The sequence below is a fragment of the Podarcis erhardii genome (genome assembly GCF_964252035.2).
Source record: "Podarcis erhardii genome assembly, chromosome: 2".
NCBI lineage: Eukaryota > Metazoa > Chordata > Lepidosauria > Squamata > Lacertidae > Podarcis > Podarcis erhardii.
In genome coordinates, this window is record NC_138498.1 from 115203296 (window position 1) to 115227383 (window position 24088).

At 42.3% G+C, this 24088-nt stretch overlaps 1 protein-coding gene across 1 annotated transcript; it reads right to left on the reverse strand.

Moving 5' to 3' along the window:
- Positions 1-600: 600 nt before the first annotated feature.
- Positions 601-23794, reverse strand: LOC309336318 (E3 ubiquitin-protein ligase TRIM7-like). Its single transcript, XM_081851940.1, has 10 exons — positions 23371-23794; positions 21541-21633; positions 20887-21021; positions 20344-20366; positions 9008-9458; positions 6112-6483; positions 4640-4662; positions 2982-3100; positions 2661-2696; positions 601-1481 (listed from the first exon to the last, which is right to left on the reverse strand). The coding sequence occupies exons 1-10, from the start codon at positions 23785-23787 to the stop codon at positions 967-969; spliced, it is 2184 nt and encodes a 727-aa protein (XP_081708066.1). The 5' UTR covers positions 23788-23794; the 3' UTR covers positions 601-966.
- Positions 23795-24088: the final 294 nt, after the last annotated feature.

Here is a 24088-nt window from a genome sequence, read left to right on the forward strand (position 1 = left end):
TTCTTCTATATCAGAGTTTCCCAAACTTGGCTCTCCAGCTGTTTTGGACTACAATTCCCATCATTCCTGACCTCTGGTCCTGCGAGCTAGGGATAATGGGAGTTGTGGTCCAAAAACAGCTGAAGACCCAAGTTTGGAAAACACTGTTCTATATACTTGGCTATTTTAATCTTTAACAATACTTTCCACCAGATTCCCTGGGACAGCTGATAATCTAACCGGCCAGTAATTTCCAATATTCCCCCAGATCTCTTGCTAAAAATGGGTGCTACGTTAGCTGATTTCCAGGCTGCAACCCTTATCACCCCAGATTTTCTTTAACACCAATAAATTTTACTGTATTACTCCATACCATTTTATTTTAGCATGGCTTGGCTGTATTTTGAAGCAAGACAATTTAAGTACATCTATTATGGAAAATAAGAATACTATTTTATTATAAAGAGCTAAACATACGTACAGTCTGCTTTTAAAGTCTAAATAACTCAAAAGAACCCATTAATACAAGTACACAAGATGGACACGTGTGCCAAAAAGATTCTTGATCGAATTCTTTCTTTTTTTAGAATGCAGTTGATACTTTTGCTGAACAAACTGCTGATTATCTTTAACGGAATAAGTGCTACAAAATGAAATATTGTCCACTTTCACAATGATCACAATAGTTCAATCACAACCCCACCCCCAAATAAACTTACCCTGTAGGATGGCCTTTTTTGGCATATAGGTAGCACTGACATATCTGAAGTGGTAAGTCAATTTTGGGGGGCCATGGAGAGAAGGAATCCATATTAGGGGATAATATCATTTTGTACCTTCTAGGCATTCACTTGTATTTCAAATTCACTTAGAGTGTTTTCCTCAGGTCTTCCCAAAACTCCCAGTTGCTGCCCCCCCCCCCAATAACCACCCAGCAGGCAGAAGTGCAATATTTTTCTTCCGACCTCCTGCACTATTTTGGCTGTTCTACGGAGAGAGCTTGAGATGGGCTCTTTCCTGCAGCCAGAAGAAGGGGAGAAGGTCTTCTCCAGAGAAGGAACCCCCTGCAAAGGCAAGAAGGGCGATTCCTCTGTCAACATCGAAAAAGGCCACTCGCTGCCCGGTGTAGTTCAGAGTCACTCGGATCCTTCTGAGCTCGCCGGTGGGGTGCAGGTGATAAGGATTATCACTGAGGGCCCTGTACTGACCCCTCCACTTCCCCATAGCCCAGACCCCTTCCTGGGGAGTGAAGTTGAACATGCCCTTTCTCCTCACAGATTTCCGGGCCACCCCCAGAGCCCATTCTTCCTCATTTCCCACAGTAACCTCCCAACTATATCGGCCTTCTGTGAACGCCTCTCTTCCCAGCACCACTGTGAGCTGGTTGAATCTCTTCGGGTTGTCGGGCACCTCTTCACACATATCTCCGCACGTCACACTCAGGCGATCCGCAGACAGGATGAGCTGGGGGTGAGCTGTCTCTGGATCCAGGGTCACTTTTGCTAATGGAGTTTTTTTGTGGGGAGGGGGAATAAACAGAAGAGAACAGGGATCATAATCCAGTTGTTGCCATGTGATGCATTTTAATGTTTTCTATACATTGGAATTGATGCTTTTGAATTATGGTGCTGGAGGAGACTCTTGAGAGTCCCATGGACTGCAAGAAGATCAAACCTATCCATTCTGAAGGAAATCAGCCCTGAGCGCTCACTGGAAGGACAGATCCTGAAGCTGAGGCTCCAATACTTTGGCCACCTCATGAGAAGAGAAGACTCCCTGGAAAAGACCCTGATGTTGGGAAAGATGGAGGGCAAAAGGAGAAGGGGACGACAGAGGACGAGATGGTTGGACAGTTTTCTCAAAGCTACCAGCGTGAGTTTGACCAAACTGCGGGAGGCAGTGGAAGACAGGAGTGCCAGACGTGCTCTGGTCCATGGGGTCACGAAGAGTCGGACACGACTAAACGACTAAACAACAACAACAACATCATCATACAGTGGTACCTCGGGTTAAGAACTTAATTCATTCTGTAGGTCCGTTCTTAACCTGAAACTGTTCTTAACCTGAAGACCACTTTAGCTAATGGGGCCTCCTGCCACCGCCATGTGATTTCTGTTATTATCCTGAAGCAAAGTTCTTAACTTGAGGTACTATTTCTGGGTTAGCGGAGTTTGTAACCTGAAGCGTCTGTAACCCGAGGTACCACTGTACAGTCGTACCTTGGAAGTCGAACAGAATTCATTCTGGAAGTCCGTTCAACTTCTGAAAATGTTCAGAAACCAAGGCATGGCTTCCTGCACTCAATCGGAAGCCACAGAAGCCACATCGGACATTTGGGTTCCAAAGAACGTTCGCAAACCAAAACACTTCCAGGTTTGCGGTGTTTGGGAGCCAAAACGTACAAGTACCAAGGCGTTTGACAACCAAGGTACAACTGTATTGTAAACCACGCCCTGCAATCCTCGGATCAAAGGCCATATAGAAACTTAGTAAAATATAAATATTTAAGAATATTTAAGAATCAGCAAACATCCTGAGCTTCGAAACTTCGAATTGTTTCCTCGCCACCCTAAAAATCAGCCACCATGTTGAAGATAAGGATGCTCCCGTTTCTTCCAGACTTTGCCCACATTTGAACCCTAACCCTAATATCCAGAGCTTTATCAGACCTCACTGCTTACCTTTCTTCAGATATCTCAGATCAGATGTTAGGGCGTCTGGGGAAGGAAAAGGAAGAGAGATTCAGCACACACTGGTATGGTTTCTACAGTGTCTGGAAAGATGAACTGAAGAGTAACTTCAAAACAATTCTGAAGAACAAAATTATGAGCTGAGGTTACAGGAGGAATGTTGAGCAGAGCCCATTCCACTAATGAACAATAATAGCTTTCTCAATTGTCCTGTCCCCAGCAACATTACAAAGGAATTTGCTCCTCGCCACACACTCAGATCTGGACAAAAATCACAGCCAGCACAAAATGCTTGCAACCATTCTTCCTTACCTTTGAATTCCTGTATGACACCTTCCAGAAATGGGTTCATATCACTGAATTCCCACGCCCTCCAGTTTAATGCAGGAGAAAAAACCACCGGTGTCTTAATCACCTCTCTCTCCTCAAACCTTAAAACAAAACAAAAGAAAAGAATCCTAACAGCTCTCCATCTGGTCCAAAGTCCTAGATTGCATTGAACAAAAATAAATGGAAGGAAGAGGTATGGCCACTATATTGTTTTAATGGCCTAACTCTTTATAACACACCTTCTGATGTTTGGTATCCCTAACTAATCCATATTTTGATGACATTTTACTTAGCTAAGTGGAGGCCTCTCAGCTCCTTGTCAGAACTAGGGCTGGGTGATATTTGGTTTTCAACTTCGTGAAATATCAACAGCTAAACATCACAATATAATGATGTATCAAAATGTCTGAACAGTTTCCCCCACATTGTTATTTTTGCATAGCACGCGCACACACACACACACACGAGAGAGAGAGATCTCATGATTTGCAATATATTGCCAGATCAAAAACTATGAAACGGATAGCATGATAAAAGACTCTCCGGAAGGGTGATGTGACACACTCTTTAATTGGGATCCGCCATTATGGGATAGACCGAGTTGCAGTGACAAATAGTCATGGGGGAGGTGAGCTCTTAATTTATTATTAAATCTGTACTTCAAGTTCGATTTGGCAAATCTCCCCTGGAAAGACTAATGTTTGATGAAACCTGTCTGAGAAAATTAATGAGCGAACGCCTAGATTTCATTTCATCGGAACTGAGAGAAGATAGTGTGTGCCACCAGAGAAGAACTTTTGGATTGATTTGGCATAAATAGCAACGTGTGAGGATATACTGCAAATAATAGACTTATCAACTGCAAAAAAAAAAAAAAAGGGAGAGTCATACAAATTTCACACAGAAGCATATTATTGCCTGTGGAAACAACTCAAAGGCTATGAAAGAAGGAAGGATAACAACAGGAAGATTTAAAGAAGGGACTATTGGACACTCAAGGCAGTAGAAACATACGATGATTGGACCCCACTGAACCTGAAGCATAGGAAAAATTATAATTTGGCAAAATATTTGGACTATAGGATATGTATTTGTATAATTTGGAATATTTAATGTGATCTGATTGGATTGTTAAAATGGAAAACTTAATAAAAGTTATTTTAAAAAAAGAAAGAAACTGATAGCATGATATGGACTTCAAACGGTTTGGGATGATATTTCGACATAACGCCCAGACCTAGTGAGAGGTTCACCAGAGGTCAGTTTAAAACCACACAAAAATCACAGGCAGGGCAAAGAGTGACAACAGGCACTTGTCAAAATGGAAAGTCAGAGACATCGGAGAGTGTTACCAGAAATTCTGTGTTGGATGTGGAAGGCCACCATGTGATAATGGAAGACATTAAAACTGCCATAGCAGCAAAAGATATAAATGGATGTAACAGACAGTAAGGAGCACTGCTAAAACCAGTGATTTTTGGAATGAAAACAGGGCAGGTTTCAACTTCAAGACACCAATTTATGCCCGTAAAAAGGCATTAGATGGTTAAGGGCAAACAAACCTCAACACCACCATGTTTTCGACCTGCTAGGCATACCATTGCCAATGAAACAAAGGAAAATGAGTGAGATCCACTTACGTCTTCAAAAGGCTTCCAATATCCTGCAGCAAAAAGGGGGAAAGAAAACGGAGCTCAATGCCTGGCCCAGACCATACAATCCCTGCCCAATCCCATGCCCTGAAGGATGAAGTATAAGCACCTGACTAAATAATAATAATAATTTATTATTTATACCCCGCCCATCTGGCTGGGTTTCCCCAGCCACTCTGGGTGGCTTCCAACAGAATATTAAAATACAATAACTTATTAAGCATTAAAAGCTGCCCTAAGCAGGGCTGCCTTCAGATGTCTTCTAAAAGTATGGTAGTTGTTTTTCTCTTTGACATCTGGTGGGAGGGCGTTCCACAGGGCGGGTGCCACCACCGAGAAGGCCCTCTGCCTGGTTCCCTGTAACCTCACTTCTTGCAATGAGAGAAACGCCAGAAGGCCCTCAGCGCTGGAAATTATGCAGCCCCAGAAGATAACACAACCTCTTAAAAGGAAGCAGGAGGGAAGCCCTGATGGATCAGACCATGGCAAAAGGCAGCTTCCCTCTGGCAACAGCAACCTCTGGGAAGCTCGGAAGCGGGGCAGGAATGAGCCATTGGAAGCCATTAGACAACCAACCATGAGCAAAGAGCAGAAAACGTCCGATCCCATTTACTTTAAGTAGGCGTCTCTACTCTGCATTAAGATGAATATTTTTTTCCCAAATACTTTTTATTTTTTTGTAACAACAACAAATAAATACTCTTACTTTCAAAAATTTGCATGTCTTCTTATTTACCCTGCGCCTTATTGCGCCCGGACTTCCTTCCATCCCTTCAACGGTTTTCATGTCTCAAATCTTTTCTTACAGTTTCTTATTTACACTCCATCCACATCACAAGGTTTACATTAATCCTGCTACAGTTTTTAAATTCTTACAGTTACTCCGTATATATTCAACAAACTTACTCCAATCCTTTTTGAACTTTGCTTCTTTTTGGTTCCGGATCTTATAAGTCAATTTCGCCAATTCTATGTATTCAAACATTTTTGCCTGCCACTCCATTAAAATTGGGATTTCTTGGGATTTCCATTTCTGAGCCACTAAGATTCTAGCGGCGGTCGTTGCGTACATGAATAGTTTGTGATCTTCCTTTTTTAATTCATCCCCTGTTATCCTAACAAAAATGCTCCTGGTTTCTTAAGATGAATTCATCTCATGTTTTTCTTGCTCTGGCCTGCTACAGCCTTGGCCGCCACCCTACATAGGCAGAGGCACACAATGATTTGGAGCCAGCCTTGCACCGCAAAGGGGACTGGCCCGCTTGTTTTTTAGAATGAATTGATTTTAGAATGTATTTCAATTAATTGGTTGTAATGCTATGTAAATTGTGTTACTTTTACTGTTGTTAGCCGCTCTGAGCCCGGCTTTGGCTGGGGAGGGCGGGATATAAATAAAATTATTTATTATTATTATTATTATTATTATTATTATTATTATTATTATTATTTCACAGTCTCACCGGCAGGACTTCACTGGTTGGCCGCTGAAGCCTCTTTTCCATCTCCAGGATGAGTGTTTCAAGGGGTATGAGATCCCTGGAGAGCCTGTCTAGGTGCTCCTCCCTTTTCCTTGCAATCTCCTCCTCCATCTCTTGCATTTTCTCCAGCAGAAGGTCCTCTTGTTCCTCCAAGAAGTGGTGCAGACGTCTGAACTCGGCCACCGTCTTTTCTCTCTCTTTCTCTATTTGCCTCTGCCACAGATAAGAGTTGGGTGGGTGAGGTTGGGGAATGAGAGGGGACAAGGAGGGCATTTCCAGGAATATAGCCGGTCTTCGCAGCATCAAGAGATACTTCCCTAGGAAGGTCCCTTCTGAATTGTCCCGAATATCACATCAGCTTTTTGCAGGGAATGGAGTTTCCTGAAGGATAACGGGGCCCACCCTTAAATATTCTCTCTGAATTAACACTTGTTATGGGTGACCAGACATTTCCAAGGAAACCAGTGGCTCTAAAACTTAGACTTATCCTATCAGGACGATAAAAACTTCAATAAAGTTTGGGGAAATTTTATAATATATTTGACAGGACACTGTAAACAGTTAAAAACATCATTAGCAGGATTGAAATGATGCTTGCAACGTGAAAAGAACTATAGGAGAAAATAGAGATGTATGGATATATGGAAGTTAATATAATATGCAGTGAAAATTATTATTAGTGGACCCCACGAAAGGGAGGATGGAAGGAAGAAAATTTGAAGAATTCTATATTTTTGGATTGTACTTCTCTTTTTTGTGAATGAAAAGCTAATTTGTAAAACCATTAAAAATTATTATTAAAAAATAAAAATAACCTTTAAACTAATCCTGGCCTATCCACTTCAATATAATATTCCTAGCCTGTTTACAGCTAGGCTGAATAGACTGGCCTTGAGGAGAATTCAGCTCCCTGGTGATGGTTTGGAAGACCTAGATCCCTGGGGGTGAGGTGCAGAACAAAACTGCAAGGGAAGCTCAGTTTCCATGGGCTTCCTGGTCTCTGCCATTGGAGGTCCTGTTCTCTGTCTCTTTCTGACTAATGAGAGTCAGAGTCACTGAGACAACCTGGCTTAAGAAATGGTGGCGCCAGGAGACCAGGTCCTTGTGTCACCTCCAAGTTGTCCAAATAACTCGCTGTAGTGTCTTGGGGTCATGTGTTATTGTGTATCCAGTTATTTCAGCAACAAGATTAGGGATTTTGCTGGATCATCAAAGAGTGTATTGCGTGGCGCTGTGGGTTAAACCACAGAGCCTACGACTTGCCAATCAGAAGGTCGGTGGTTCAAATCCCCATGACGGGGTGAGCTCCCGTTGCTCGGTCCCAGCTCCTGCCAACCTAGCAGTTAGAAAGCACGTCAAAGTGTAAGTAGATAAATAGGTACCGCTCCAGTGGGAAGGTAAACGGCGTTTCTGTGCGCTGCTCTGGTTCGCCAGAAGCGGCTTAGTCAGGCTGGCCACATGACCTGGAAGCTGTACGCCGGCTCCCTTGGCCAATAAAGCGAGATGAGCGTCGCAACCCCAGAGTCGGTCATGACTGGACCTAATGGTCAGGGGTCCCTTTACCTTTACTTTATAATCTGTTCCAGGAAAAATGGCTCCAGATCCTTTGTATAATAAATAATAATAATAATAAATAATAATAAATAATAATAAATATAATAATAATAATAATAATAATAATAATAATAATAATAATAATTCCCCCACCCCCACCCCTCCAAAAAATTATTGCTTCTAGAACTCATTCATTTCCCAGTCCTGGCAATACTGACGAGCAGGTGCTGCCTTTCCGTTTCCGTTTCTCTTTTATAGACCAGAAGTGTTTCTCTCTCTTCCTTCAAAGTCACCAAGCAGTTGCTGATCTGTTCCTGGAAGGAAAGGAAAAGGTCTTTCTTGAGTTTTCCATTGCACAAGCCCATCAAAACAGTCACGTAGAGCAGGTGTGGGGGACCATTTGCTCTTAGCTTTCATTGTTATTAATAATAATAATTACATTTAGATACAGTCCTTCAACAGGAGATCTCAGGGCGGTTCACAACCTCCAGGGCCCAATGATCCAAACTCCCATTGCCCATGCTTGCTGGGGCTGATGGGAGTTGTAGTGTTATGTATTTGTCTACAGTGGTACCTCAGGTTACATACACTTCAGGTTACAGACTCCGCTAACCCAGAAATAGTGCTTCAGCTTAAGAACTTTGCTTCAGGATGAGAACAGAAATCGTGCTCCGGCGGCGTGGCGGCAGCAGGAGGCCCCATTAGCTAAAGTGGCGCTTCAGGTTAAGAACAGTTTCAGGTTAAGAACGGACCTCTGGAACGAATTAAGTACTTAACCTGAGGTACCACTGTATTCATTATCCCACCCTTTTCTCCAGGGAGCTGAAGGTGGCGTCCATGGTTTTCTCCTCCTCATGTAATCCTCCCAACGAGCCAGGTTAGGCTGAGAGGCAGTGAGTGGCCCAAGGTCACCCAGTGAGCATCAAGGCTCAGTGCAAATTTGAACCCTGGTCTCCTACTCTGATACTCTAACCCAGGCATAGGCAAACTCCGGCCCTCCAGATGTTTGGCACTGCAATTCCCATCATCCCTAGCTAACAGGACCAGTGGTCAGGCATGATGGGAACTGTAGTCCCAAACATCTGGAGGGCCGGAGTTTGCCTATGCCTACTCTAACCACTACACCACACTGGCTCTCAGCATCAGGAGGGCATAAGATTCCCCTCACCTGATCTAGAGAGAGAAAGAGAATTGGATGCTTGGTCCCAAATTGATTTTTGCAATCTCCCAAGTCGGAGTTTTTATGCCACTGAACAGATTTATGAGCAGCATTGAACCCTGAAGGGGCCACTCCCATCCCATCCCATCCACCGCTCATTCTTACCTTGTATACTTGGACGGCTTCTTCCGCGGAAACCACTCTGTGGCCCCTGTGCTCTTGGGGTCCGGCACAATCTCCGCAGAAGGGGACACGGTCGTCCTCGCAGAACAAATCCAAGGGCTGCTGATGCCTCTGGCATTCTGACCTCCTTTTTCGGGCCTCTCTCTCTGCGGAAGCGTCCCAGTCCCTGAGCATCTTAACAAAGTTGGAGATATTTCTGCTCACCTTCAAGTTCCTCGCAACAGTGCTTCTGCACTCAGGGCACCTGGAATCTCTGCCCGGCTCCTCCCAGCATCTCATGATGCACATACGGCAGAAGCAATGCCCACAGTCTAGAACCACCGGGCTGGTATAGTAGCAGAGGCAGATGGGGCAGGTGACCTCTTGCTGAAATGCCTTCCTGCGTTTCTCGTCAGCCATAGCTTCGTTCCTGTCAAGAGAGAGACGTTTCTTCCTTCAGAAAGAGCCACAGCTTGAAAAGAGGTGCAGGTTTATGGTCACTGTGAACTTTAATCTGAAACAGGGCATTGTTAATGGAACACACCTCCTGGCCTAGATAATAAATTAGGGAACATGTTACAATAAATGGCTTTAAGGCGCTGTTGTTTTCTTTTGCCAAATAAGCCATATATAAATTCTGATAAAATCGTTCTGCCCGGACACTGAGGCCCGGTGCTGAGGGCCTTCTGGCGGTTCCCTCGCTGCGAGAAGTCAAGTTACAGGGAACCAGGCAGAGGGCCTTCTCGGTAGTGGCACCCACCCTGTGGATCGCCCTCCCACCAGATGTCAAAGAGAAAAACAACTACAAGACTTTTAGAAGACATCTGAAGGCAGCCCTGTTTAGGGAAGCTTTTAATGTTTAATAGGTTATTGTATTTTAGTGTTCTTTTGGAAGCCGCCCAGAGTGGCTGGGGAAACCCAGCCAGATGGCCGGGGTATAAATAATAAATTATTATTATTATTATAAAACATTTAGAGTCAGTATGAATATCCCATACAAGAGGTACAATCACAGGCTCTAACATGAACAGCAGACCACTGAGATTCCTGCATTGCAGGGGGTTAGACTAGATGTCCCTCGTGGTCCCTTCCAACTCTACAATTCTATGATCGTAAGAACTACCATAATGTCTGAAAATAACGTTCATAAAAAAACCAGAAGCTTTTCTCTTGGGAATTATAGGGACAGAATCTGTATAGAAACTTACTCAGCAGCCATAATGTTACTTGCCCCGAAATGGAAAGAAGTCGTCATCCCAGCAAAGGAAGAATGGATACAAAAACTTACGGAAAATGCAGAAGTGGTGAAACTTACTAGAAGAATAAGAAATCAAAATAAAGATAAACTTTTCATAAAAGAGTGGAAATGGTTTATTGAATAAACTGAATAGATAAGAACGTTGGCAGGATTATTGTAATAACCGGCAGTTTCATAAGAGTGTATATTTAAAGAAGATGAATAAATGAGCAAATTAAATGAATTTGGATATGCCGAAGATATTATAAATTTAAGGAACCACAGAAAGAGGGGGAAGGAAGTCAAGTTTTGAAATGTCAAAATGATTTTAAAATTATTGAAATGTATGAATCTGAAAAGTAGTAGTAATAATAATAATAATAATAATAATAATAATAATAATAATAGAACTACCATAATATAATAAAGAACTGCAACGTGCTGGCAAATAGGCCTATACAGTATTGGGCACACTTACAATGCAATCTACTCGGAAGCAAGCTTTACTCCGTTCAACGCTGAGTTTGCCAAAAGGATTGCAGCAGCCTTATTTGAATAATGAGTCTTTGCACCGAATAAAGCTGAGATGCAAACCAGCTTAGATCATTCCATCTGGAGCGCTTCAAATATTTGTAGGTTTGCTTTTTAGATTTCTGACTCATCCTTTCCCCAAAAGGAGGGGTGTCCCCCCCCCCCAAGTCCACCCAAAGCAGCCAATTGCAAAGCACCTCACCTGGCGGAGGTGAGCAAGATGAGGCCACTTGGATCTAAGTCACCGGAGACGCCACCGCAGTAAAAGGGAGGCGCTGGAAGACCCGAAATTAAAATCTGCGCCAAGAACTCGGGCAGCTTCAAAACTCACAGGCGGCCGCCCTGCTAACAAGCGGGACGTTTTATGAATGGATAGACTGAGGGGCGGGGCAACCGCGTTCCACGCCGCAGCCAATCAGCGGCTCTTGGAACGCTCTTGCACGGACACGCCCCCCCCCGTCTTGATCCTGCGGGAGGAGTTCCGCCGATTTCCGGCGTCATTGCAAAATCGTGGTCTGCAGTTTGCAGGCTGTAAGTTAATGAGCGTTCAGTCGCTTCGGAGCAAGTTGGTGGTTTGCTGGTTCTACAGCTGCACCATATCAACCCCTTTGACCTGCAGAACTGGTGCTCCGACAGGGGCCACACGCTTTTCTGTACTTGTAAGAAACTGATATTTCGGCGTGGCTGCATCCACTCTTTAGAACTGCCTTCATATTGACATTGGACGGGCTCCTTCCCTGTGCTATTTTTGCCGCCTGCTTAAAACATTTGTGTGTAGACAAGCCTATCCAGACACGCACAAGTTACATGTGTTCTATTTCCTTTTTAAATCGTTTTTATTTGATTCTACAAATATAATTTTGTAACGGTCCAAATACATCTCCGTATATGGAGATTACTCTGAATCTCAGGACTCCCCCCCCCCCATCCCTTTCATGGGTCCTATCGTTAACATTTAAAACTGCATATTATTCCTTAATCTACATTTTATATCACTCCATATTATCCATACCATTTGTTACATTCCAAGTGAGATTAAAATCCTGCTAAAGTTTTCTTTTTCTTTTTCTTTTAAGATTTTTATTGATACAGCAAGAAAAAAGAAAAAAACACAAATATGAAATAACACACAGGAATAACCATAGACACATAATTTTCTTAGCAAACAATAAAACATATATTGGTCTTAACACTAAAGACCCAACCTCCCATCTATTCCATAATTTGATTTCATATTACTTATTGCAAAAACACACTTTTATCATAATTAAACTTTTTCTTAATATATCCAATTTCTTATACCTACCTTGCAACTATTACTGAAGTTCCTCGAATGCTGCAACAGAATTTAAACTACTATATTTTTCAGATACTCTTTGAAAACCTCCCATTTTGAAACAAATTCCTGTTTTGATTTATTCTTTATTTTTTCTGATAGACCCTCTAATTTGGCATATTCTGTCCCTGCTAATGTTTTCATCTGCTTGCAGTGGTCTCCTATTTCCTTTTGACTATTGCTGATTTAAATGTTTTTTTAAAGGATCTGTTTTTAAGAGAAACACTCGGATGTTTAATTTTTATAAACCACTGCAATAAAAGAATTTAAAGAGGATTCTGTTTTGATTGCATGCAGCGATGTCCAAACACACGGGGAGGGGGTTGGGGGAGAGAGAGATGGCACATATTATGAGCAAGCAATCAATGCTCCAAGGTGCTTATCTTGTGAACTTGCCATTTAAATTGTTTAATCATGACAAAAGCCCATTTCGAAAAAGGTCAATTTTGGAAAGAGTGTATTTCCGAGGTTTGATTACTCATAACACCACTTTTTTTCTTTTTTCTTTCTGGAGTAATACCATTCTCCACTGTCCTCTCTATGTTCTAGTAGGGACACAGGTGGCGCTGTGGTCTAAACCACTGAGCCTGTTGGGCTTGCCAATCGGAAGGTCGGCGGTTTGAATCCCCGCGATGGAATGAGCTCCCGTTGCTCTGTCCCAGCTCTTGCCAACCTAGCAGTTCGAAAGCACACCAGTGCAAGTAGATAAATAGGTACCGAGGAAAAAACAGAATGAGAGGAAAGAGAAAATCTGGAACCTAATAAAAGATGGGGAGAAGAAACTGAGATCCAAGCCTAAATCTCATGAGATTTTAAGAGAAATAAAATTCTATCAAACACAATATATGGAACTGATGAATCAGGAAATAGAATGGAAAATTAAACAAATGAGGCAAAAGACTTTTGAGTCGGCAGATAAATGTGGGAAACTACTGTCTTGGCAATTGAAAAAGAGACAAAAGCTGAATACGGTGACATCACTCGAAGTAGATGGGAAGTTTATAAACAAACCAAATGAGATAAGTAATTGCTTTCAAAGTTTCTTCAAGAAATTGTATAAGCAAGGGCCAAAGAATGAACAAGAGATAGAACAATTTATTGGAAAATATGGCTTAAAAAGAATTTCTGAAAATAATAGAAGGAGTTTAAATGAGAAAATTACAGATCAAGAAATAGAGAGTGCCATCCAGGACATGCAACTGGGAAAATCACCAGGACCAGATGGATTAACCGCGAGATACTATAAAGTACTGAAGGACTGGTTAATACAACCATTGAAAGAAGTCTGTAACCAAATCCTCGAGGGGAAAAAGGCTCCCGAATCGTGGAAGGAAGCATTTATCTCACTTATACCAAAGACAGAAACTGAGAAACATCAAGTTAAGAATTACCGCCCTATATCACTTTTGAATGTGGATTATAAAATTTTTGCAGACATTTTAGCAAAAAGATTTAAAAAAGTTTTGTTAGAGGAGATTCACATGGACCAAACAGGCTTTCTACCAGGCAGGCAATTGTCAGATAACGTGAGGAACATTATAGATATTTTAGAACTCTTGGAAACTGACATAAATAGAAAAGCTGTCTTGATTTTTGTGGACGCAGAGAAAGCCTTTGACAATATTTGTTGGAGCTTCATGAAGAGGAATCTCCAAGGGATGGGGGTAGGCAAGAACTTTGAAAATGGTATAAGTGCAATTTACTCTGAGCAAAAGGCTAAACTAATTGTAAATGGTATGGTTATGGATGAAATCCCAATAGAGAAAGGGACACGACAGGGATGCCCAATTTCCCCTCTATTGTTTATATCGGTACTGGAGGTTTTCCTAAATATGATTAGAAGGGACCAGCTGGTTAAAGGTATACAGGTCGGAACTAAACATTATAAGTTAAGAGCATTTGCAGATGATTTAGTTTTGACATTACAACAGCCAGAAGCCAGTACAAAAAGAGTTTTGGAACTTATTGAAATATTTGGCCAAGTAGCAGGTTTTAAATTAAATAAACATAAGACAAAGGTGCTGGAAAAAAATCTTACGATGGGGGAAAAAGACAGTTTTCAAAGAGAAACTGGTTTGGAAATTGCTAAGAAGGTAAAATATCTGGGGGTGAACTTAACATCTAAGAATGTGAACCTATTTAAAGATAATTATGAGAAATGTTGGGCTGAAGTGAAGAAAGACTTTGATATATGGTCAAGATTGAGACTTTCCTTGTTAGGCCGAATTGCTGTTATTAAGATGAATGTATTGCCGAGATTGTTGTTTTTGTTCCAAACATTGCAAATTCTAGATAAGATGGATTGCTTCAAGAAGTGGCAGAAAGACATATCTAAATTTATCTGGCAGGGCAAAAAACCCAGAATCAAATTTAAGATTTTGACTGATGCAAAGGATAGAGGGGGCTTTGCCCTGCCGGATTTAAAACTTTACTATGAAGCAGCAGCTTTTTGCTGGCTGAAATTATGGCTACTTCTTGAGAATACAGACATTCTGGATTTGGAAGGTTATGATAATAACTTTGGTTGGCATGCATATTTATGGTATGACAAGGTAAAGGTACATAGAAATTTTAAAAACCACATTGTTAGGAAAGCATTGTACAATGTATGGAATCGATATAAGGATTTGCTTGAAAGTAAAACACCCAGGTGGTTGTCACCAATGGAAGCCAAGGCGGTAAAAAGATTGAACATGGACACAGATTGGCCAAAATATTGTGAAATTATAGAATATGATGGTGAAAAGATAAAGTTACAGAGTTTTGAGAAATTGAAACCTAAAGTCCGAGACTGGTTACATTATTACCAGATCAATGAAACCTTTAAGCAGGACAGAAAATTAGGTTTTCAGAAGGAGAGGTCAAAGTTAGAAACAGAATTGCTAGAACCCAATACCAAGAATTTGTCTAGAATGTACAATCTGCTGCTAAAATGGAACACACAGGATGAAACGGTTAAATCAGCCATGATTAAATGGGCACAAGATATTGGTCATGATATTATGTTTGCTGACTGGGAGCAGTTATGGACCACAGGCATTAAATTTACGGCATGTAGTGCCTTGAAAGAGAATATAATGAAAATGATCTATAGGTGGTACATGACCCCAGTTAAGCTTGCAAAAATATACCATTTGCCCAACAATAATTGTTGGAAGTGTAATGAATGTGAAGGAACTTTTTATCACCTTTGGTGGACCTGCCCGAAGATTAAGGCCTACTGGGAAATGATATATAATGAAATTAAGAAAATCCTTAAGTGGACATTTGTAAAGAAACCAGAGGCCTTTCTCTTGGGCATGGTAGGCCAAACGGTTCCAAAGAAAGATAGAACGTTTTTTATGTACGCAACAACAGCAGCAAGAATTATTTTGGCGAAGTATTGGAAGACTAAAGAACTACCTACTCTGGAAGAATGGCAGACCAAGGTGACTGAATTTATGGGACTGGCAGAGATGACCGGCAGAATCCGTGACCAGAGGAGAGAGACAGTGGAAGAGGACTGGAAAAAATTTAAAATTTATCTTAAAAATTGTTGTAAAATTACGGAATGTTAAGATGTCAAGGGATTGGATACAAAGAATTACAGCTATAAAAATTGAAATTTATAAAAAAATTTTTAAAGAGAATTAAATATAAAAAGGGATGAAGAATTGCTAAAAAATTTTAAAATAAGGATGCAGTGAAGGGGAGGTTTGGGGAAGTCGTGTTATGTTTGTTTGTTTTTTTTTGTTTATGTTGTAAAACCAATAAAAATTATTTAAAAAAAAAAATAGATAAATAGGTACCACTGTGGCAGGAAGGTAAACAGTGTTTCCATGTGCTCTGGTTTCTGTCACGGTGCCCCATTGCACCAGAAGCAGTTTAGTCCTGCTGGCCCCATGACCCGGAAAGCTGTCTGTGGACAAACACTGGCTCCCTCTCCCTGAAAGAGAGATGAGGGCTGCAACCCCATAGTCGCCTTTGACTGGACTTAACCGTCCAGGGGTCCTTTACCTTTACCTATGTTCCAAAAGATTTACACAATTTTGGCCACTAGTGCACAGTATATGGATAAATGTCCAGAAATTTGCCATTCCATAATATAATGTGGGGTTGGGGGTGGGCCTTCCTGTATTTTGAGAAGGGGTTGCCAGGTTTTATCTTATTTTTATTTTTTAAAGGATGTTCTAGGCATTTTGCCTCTGGCTGGGGGTTTGTGTGATCACCCAGTTTCCAGCATTAAAAATCCCCCAGGCGCTTTTTGCAACTGGCGCAGGTCCAATTGTGACCATGCTGAGATTTTTGGATACCATGTTTGCGACTGACATCTCGACCTGGCTGGCCCCTCCAGCTTTCTTACTTAGATATTCAGGAGAACTTAATGCATTTATATACCACCCTTTTCTCCACTAAGTACACCCCCAGTTAATTCCCACAACGACCCTGTGAGGTAGGTGAAGAGGCTGTGACTGACTCCAAGGTCATCTGGTGCATTTCAAGACTGAGTGGGGATTTGAACCCTCACCTCCCAGGTCCTAGTCCCAACACTCTAACCACTATGCTACACTGGCTTCCTAGAGTCTTTCTACTATGGGGCAGAGCCAGTGTGGTGTAGTGGTTAAGAGCAGTGGACTCGTAATCTGGGGAACCGGGTTCGAGTCTCCGCTCCTCCCCATGCAGCTGCTGGGTGACCTTGGGCCAGTCACGCTTATCTCAAGTCTCTCAGCCCCACTCACCCCACAGAGTGTTTGTTGTGGGGGAGGAAGGGAAAGGAGAATGTTAGCCGCTTTGAGACTCCTTAAAGGGAGTGAAAGGCGGGATATCAAATCCAAACTCTTCTTCTTCTTCTCTATAAAGTTTAGGCAAATAAATATGGGGAAGGATCGGAAATATTCTCCTTGAAGCCTGAATTTGTTTTATTCTGAATTGTTTACCTTTGATGTTTCAGTGTGTTGCAAACCGCTTTGAGTTTTTGTGTTTAAAATATAAAGCAGTATAGAAATGAAATTGTTAAGTTGTGGGTGAACATATCAGACGACACAGCAATTCTCCAAACAGCTCTTGTTTATTCGCAGGTCAGAACAGAACTGAACTGAAGGGTTCAGCCAGCCTGCTTATATAGAGCTCCGGTACAACGTAACTGTAACAACTTTATGTAACTATCCAATCACTGAACGTCACTTTCTATCCCTTATTTGCATATGTGGACCTGAACTATCTACAATATCCCCCTGCTGGCCCAGGGTAAGAACTTCAGTACATAATAGAAATAATAAAAAATGGCATTGCCCCCCTGCCAAATGGTGCCCAGACATTCCATTGTGGCGACTGTAACACAGGTTTAAGGTGTCATTTGGCGATTAACTTACATATCTAAACTTTCTAACACTGATTGCTTCCATTTTGTGAAATTGACAACTTGTAGTCCCTGCTGCGGTTTCCTAGATTGCTAAATGTACCCCTGCATCCAGAAGTGTAGGGGGATGCCCGACGTAGCCTCAGGCACCAGACCAAAGAAAAATACAACACATTCTGGAGTTTGTTGTCATCTGTTTAATGGCATCGATACACAGACACACCCATGATCCTTTGATTTTGAAAATTAAGAAATACACTGGAAGTTACTTTTCTACACATTTCTCTTCTTCTTTTTTCTGAAGGGCTGTGGCCCCAGAGGCAGCTCAAGGCAGGTTTTTGGCCCCACGCAAAAGATGGGCAGGAGAGAACGCAGCTTTTGTGAAGGAGAGGTATTGGCGTCACGCAGAGAGGAAATAGCCAGGAGGATAGACGTCATGAGCTTAGGTCAGGCATGGACAAAGACCGTTTTGGGGGCCTAATTGCCCCTGTGGCAGTTTATCTCCTGATGTAAAATCCTAAAAAAACAAAACACAACAACTTCAACCCTAAAAAAAACCTCAGCATCTTTGGTTTGACCTCTGATTGGCCCCCACAGCCCTTCACTTCATCAAATCTGGCCCTCTTTGAAAAAGCTTTGGACACCACTGGCTTAGATCCACTCCAGGGATCATTGAGGAAGGGGGTTCCTTTCCTGACTGGATGGTGGGCCTCACCTCAGCTTCACTGCTAGAGTAGCCAAACTTTGGCCCTCTGTCCTATTTTAAAAGCTCTGTGAAGCCACCATTTTCTCTCCCAAAAGCCAACTGGCCAAGGACAAAGAAGGAGAGCAATAACTATGATTGATTACCTTTCCGCAGAGAGAGTCCTGATGTTACAGTGCCTGTGAAAGGGAAAGCAAGAGAGATAAAGCATCAGACCGTCGTGGTGTTAATGAATGTTATAGCACACAAAAAGAGTCGGTTGATATCCTTGTTTAGTCAGAATCCCCTTTCTTGTAAACTGAAGCCATTCATTTGAGTCCTACCTTCCAGAGCAGGAGAAGACAATCTTGCTCCATCTTACATGCCCTTTAGATATTTGAAGATGGCTACTATATTGTCCTCTCAGTCTGTTCTTTTCCTTCTTGGTAGTGGCACCCTCCCTGTGGAACGCCCTCCCATCAGATGTCAAAGAGAACAACAACTACCAGACTTTTACAAGACAGCCCTATTTAGGGAAGCTTTTAATGTTTGAAGTATTACGGTATATTAATATTTTGTTGGAAGCTACCCAGAGTGGCGGGGGAGACCCACCCAGATGGGCGGGGTATAAATAATAAATTATTATTATTATTCCAAGCTAAACATACCCAACTCCCTTAACCATTCCTCGGTTTCCAGAACCTTGTTTGTCTTTTCACTTGTTTCCAAATAATCACATTTGACTTCTGTTTATGAGATCTTTTGTCTCTCTCATCATTATACACAAGGATATCTGCTTTTGAAAATCAACCTCTTAAGGTTATTGCCTTAAAGTGCTGGAGACTAAGGCCTGGCTAAACCTGAGTTGTGACAGAGTGTCATTGAAACTACCGCACTAATTATTAAATTCACCACAATATTCTTGCAAAAAGACCACCTGGTTTCAGTGGGCCTTAAGTCATACAAACCTTTAGTCACAGAAGTGTGTGAGTTTTTTCTAGTGTCCTTGCATAAATTTCCATGTGTGACACTATTGCTGAAGGAATAAACATGTTTTCAGAGAAGTGAAAGTTGTGGCCTTCACAATGTTGTTGGTCTCCTAGCATTAGAGGACACCTTGAGTTTTTCCTCAACCACATATGCAACAGTTCAATATCCAGCATGAAATTCTTGTAGCTATTACCTTTGAACTGCCGAAAGGAACTTGCCAGAAATGTATTGATATGACCGAAGTTCCAGAATTTGCACATCAATCCATAAGGGATATTGTTGGTACCCCCAAATGTCGATCTCTCCTCGTGCCTGTAGAGAAATAAAAGCTTTAAAAACACCAACTTGCTCTCCAACCTAGAATTCCCAAAGGAAGCAAGAAGAGGAGAGGGGAGAGGATCACAAAGGTCTCAGAAACCAGTTGGACAGATTCAAGGTGAAAAATAAGAGGAAAGGAATATTGAAATAAGCAGTGCAGGGAATAGAAGTGTGAACAATGGTTTGTTGGAAGAAAAACAAAACCTAAAATTAATACAAGCAGGGAACCCCACATTAAGATGAATAGCAAAGAAGCCCAAGACTATGGACAGAGGTAAAGGTAAAGGGACCCCTGACCATTAGGTCCAGTCGTGGCCAACTCTGGGGTTGCGACACACATCTCACTTTATTGGCCAAGGGAGCCGGCATACAGCTTCCAGGTCATGTGGCCAGCATGACTGAGCCGCTTCTGGCGAACCAGAGCAGCGCACAGAAACACCGTTTACCTCACCTATTTATCTACTTGCACTTTGACGTGCTTACGAACTGCTAGGTTGGCAGGAGCAGGGACCGAGCAACGGGAGCTCACCCCGTCGCGGGGATTCGAACCGCCGACCTTCTGATCAGCAAGTCCTAGGCTCTGTTGTTTAACCCACAGCACCACCCAGTCCCAGAGGACAGAGGATGGAGACGTAAAACATTACTCCAATGGGAAATAAACTGTTTAGATTTTAGATAGCAACTTGAAATGCTGCCATAGATACATTCCTGTTTTGGAAAAGGAAAGAGAATCAGAATTACAGCAGGAGGAATCAAAAGATAGAAACTGAGAGGAGGGGAGTTTTGAAGTGAAAATAGGAACCTCAGAAAAAATGGGCCCCTAATGATTTGTTAAAAGTTGGAAGTCACAAAGTCCTAGCTTCACAGAACCGCAAAGTGCAAAGGAAAAGAAGAGGGATCTGCTTACCTCTGCAAAGTGCTTCTAATATCCTGCAGGGGAAAGAGAAAAAGAAGAGAACTCAGAATCCGCGACTGGCCATACATCGAAGCCCACGCCCCATGCCTCAGTCCAAGCAGGGTAATGTCATAAAATCAGAACACAGCCTCTTAAATGAAGCCCTGAGCAGGAACAAAAGAGGACCAGTAAGGGATCAGAGCAAGGGATCCACCCAGTCCAGTCCCCTCTTGGCAAGAGCAGCTTCGGGGAAGCTCACAAGGAGGCCGGGAAAGCAACATCACTAATTTGGGAGCCAGCAGCAGACCCATCATCAGCCAAGAGCAGAAAATATCTGATTCCATCATTGTTAAGTAGCAGAAATCTCTAGTCTGCATTAAGGTGAGCATTCTCTGCTTGTTCTCTTAGATGCTCCTGCACCTAACATAAGAGAACCGGCTACCAGCTCCACAAAACCAAGCAACGTCACTTTTTGTACAATGACAAAGGCAGAGACTGGTCTGGTAGTGACCTTGACCTGGAGAAAAGCTTGGGCTGCTTATCCCACTCTCCTACCTGCTTGAGTTTCCTCACAATCTCATTCTCCACCTCTTCCAGCTGCTTCAGCAGTTGGTATTCCTGTTCATCCAAAAACGAATGTAGCTGCCTAAACTCACCCTTCATCTTCTGCCTATCAGACATTAGTTGCTCCTGCAAGAAATAGATGGAAAGAAAAACAGGCTGTTAGCAGCATTGCCACTCCTTCTGCAGAATGAAAAGGATTACTGCAGGGGAACAGGCTGGGTGCTTCTGAATTTTTGTATTTTCACAGATGATGCATCAGTTTTCAAGCAAAGGAAAACTTTCCTTCCCATCAGAATTGGCGTCCCCAAGTGGTACCTCGGGTTACATACGCTTCAGGTTACAGACTCCGCTAACCCAGAAATAGTACCTCGGGTTAAGAACTTTACTTCAGGATGAGAACAGAAATCGTGCTCCGGCAGTGGGAGGCCCCATTAGCTAAAGTGGTGCTTCAGGTTAAGAAGAGTTTCAGGTTAAGAACGGACCTCCAGAATGAATTAAGTACTTAACCCAAGGTACCACTGTAGACATCTAAAAGAGTGGAGATGCCTGATGGCTTCAGGATGTAATTTTATATCTCCCCCCCCCCCCCGCCCAACATTAGTTCTTTTGATTATTTGCTTACTTCCCTGTAAGAGCGACACTTACAAGCAGGCGGTGATTGGTCTTTTCTGTTCTGTTATACGCCAGGTTTTCTGCCTCCTCCTCCTTCAGAGTCTCCAGGCACCTGCAGGGCTGATCCTGAAAAGAAAAACCAAATTTCTCATTTGGGTCCTGGTGAGAGGTTTCTAGGAGATAACCATCATAATCGTCATTGAGACAGAGAGAGGAAAATAAGAGAGAGAGGACAGTTGAATTATGTTATTGTTCTGAGACTGCAGAGCCTGCTTCTGCCATCCAGAGTATTGAGCCTACGACAGATGCAACTGATGAGTTATGGAGAAATGCTGAGAAAAGACCCAGAAAGCTCCTTCTCCAGAAAATGTCATTGTCTTTCTATCACAGGTTGGATTTCCTTCTTTTTAAATTATCATTCAAACAAATTGCCCACCAATGCAAATAAAAGCTATCATACTACAGTGTGGGTATTGTGGCTGAGAAAGTGTTTCTAACATGTGCTATAATAACATGCAGAGAGCAGAAGAGTTCGTGTCAACTCTGCAGTCAAGGATTGTTCTGAAGTTTCTTAGTCCCTGGGGATTTTGTTTTTTATGCACTTGTAGAGATTAGTTGATTATAGCAGCAGCGTGGCTTGGAGGGGTTGGTTAAAGCTGTTGGAATATATGGCTTGCTTCGTAAAAAAACTGACCATGCATTTATCCAGGCACGTGGATCTGAACTTTGCCTGTAAATCTGAAATCTGCTTTCACTCTCCTCCTCATCTGAAACAGCTCACCAAGTCCTGCACTAATAGCCTAAGATCAAGCACCAGTGATAGACTTATATTAATACAACTGGTTTAAAACTCATGAATCTTGAGTTCTTTGCATGGTTTAGTGCTGACAACAGGAGAAAGCAGGGTTGTTGTATGTCTCTAATGTTTTTCTTGTTGTTGTTGAATGGCTACACCTGTATATATAAATAGATTTGCCAACATGGAAATACAACCAAGGAGAGAAATCTTCACCTCTTGATCTGAGCCATCACAATGCTTTTTCCTACCCTCCTTTGACACCCATAATTATTTTTCTGAAAACAGCTTTCATGACATCGTCTTTGTGAGCCTAAAATGTTTATCTTCAACTTTACGCCAGTATGCCAACTACACCACAACTCCCACTTTATAACAGCAAGCAACTCTGAGATGCCCAAATCATCATCCTTCTAGGTTTTATTATTTGCTTGCCTTTTTAAAGCAATTGTACATTTCTTTCCATTCCAAATAAATTGATGTATTAGTTTTTTCCAATCTTGCAATGCTTGCTCTGCGCTTTGTATTATCAGATTCTGAAACAGGAAAGGCAGTTTGCAAAGTGCACTCATTTTGGCTGCATTTATTTTCCCTAGAAAGGCCAACTTAACATCATTCAGTCTTTCTAGATCAGCTTAACTTTTTTTTCATAATCATACCTAATATACACATCTAGTGGAGTCTTATAGGCAAGCCTCAGTCCCATAATAGCCAATATCTATCTTAGGATGTGTACAATAATTAGATGAGAGGGCTCCTGAGCATGAGCAGAGTGAGTTGACAGCAGACTGCATCCCTCACACCTAGGATTAGAGGGATAAACGCTCACTCAGAGGAGACAGTGGTTTGCGGACAGCCTTTAACCTTGATTGCTGATTGGCTCAGTTTGTTAGAGCATGGTGCTTATAACATGAGGGTTGCAGGTTCGATCCCCTTATGGGACAACTGCATATTCCTGCATTGCTGGGGATTGGACTAGATCCTCAGGATCTTTTCGAAGTCTACAATTCTATGATTTTAATTCCCATCATATATGCTAGCCGTTCCTATGAATGGTTCATTCTTACCTTGTAGTCTTGGACGGCTTCTTCCACAGGAACCACCCTGTGGCCGCTGTGCCCTTGGGATGTGTCACACTCCCCACAGAAGGGGGCTTCGTCGTCCTGGCAAAAGAGGTCCAGGGTCTTCTGGTGCCTCTGACATTTTGAGCGCATCCTTTGAGCATCTCTCTCTACAACATAATCCCACTCACTGATGATTCCAACCAAATCTGCGAGAAGCCTGTTTTGCCTGAAGTCCTTTTCTACAACCGTTCTGCACTCGGGGCACCTGGTTCTCTCACCAGACTCCTTCCAGCATCTCAAGATGCAGGTTTTGCAGAAGTTGTGCCCGCAGCCCAGTTCCACCGGACGAGTAAAGTAACTGAGGCAGACGCAACAGGTGACTTCACTCTGGATCCTCTTCCTGTACTTGTCCACATCCATGACTTCACACCTGGAAGAGAGATGGAGCAGAGTTAGGATCCCTGTGAACTTTAATCTGAAATGGGAATTGTAAGCCCTGCCGCATCCGCATGGACCTTCTCAGCAGTGGGACCCGCCCTGTGCAATGCCCTCCCATCAGATGTCAAGGACATGAAAGAAATACACAACATTTAGAAGACATAGTAATTCCCTATATGGGGAACTTTTTAATGTTTGACGTTTTATTATGTTTTATATGTGGGATCAAAGAAATGCATCTCCTACACCTGGAAAGAAAGATGATTGCCCTCCCTCAAGTATT

What these genes read in the sequence shown, in the direction of transcription:
- LOC309336318 (XM_081851940.1), bottom strand. Translation starts at nt 23,787, where the DNA reads ATGGATGTGGACAAGTACAGGAAGAGGATCCAGAGTGAAGTCACCTGT. An exon ending in AAGCCGTCCAAGACTACAAG is followed by an intron (nt 21,634 to 23,370) that starts GTAAGAATGAAC and finishes TTTTCTTTTCAG; the next exon opens with GATCAGCCCTGCAGGTGCCT. An exon ending in ATTAGAAGCACTTTGCAGAG is followed by an intron (nt 9,459 to 20,343) that starts GTAAGCAGATCC and finishes CTCTTTCTGAAG; the next exon opens with GAAGAAACGTCTCTCTCTTG.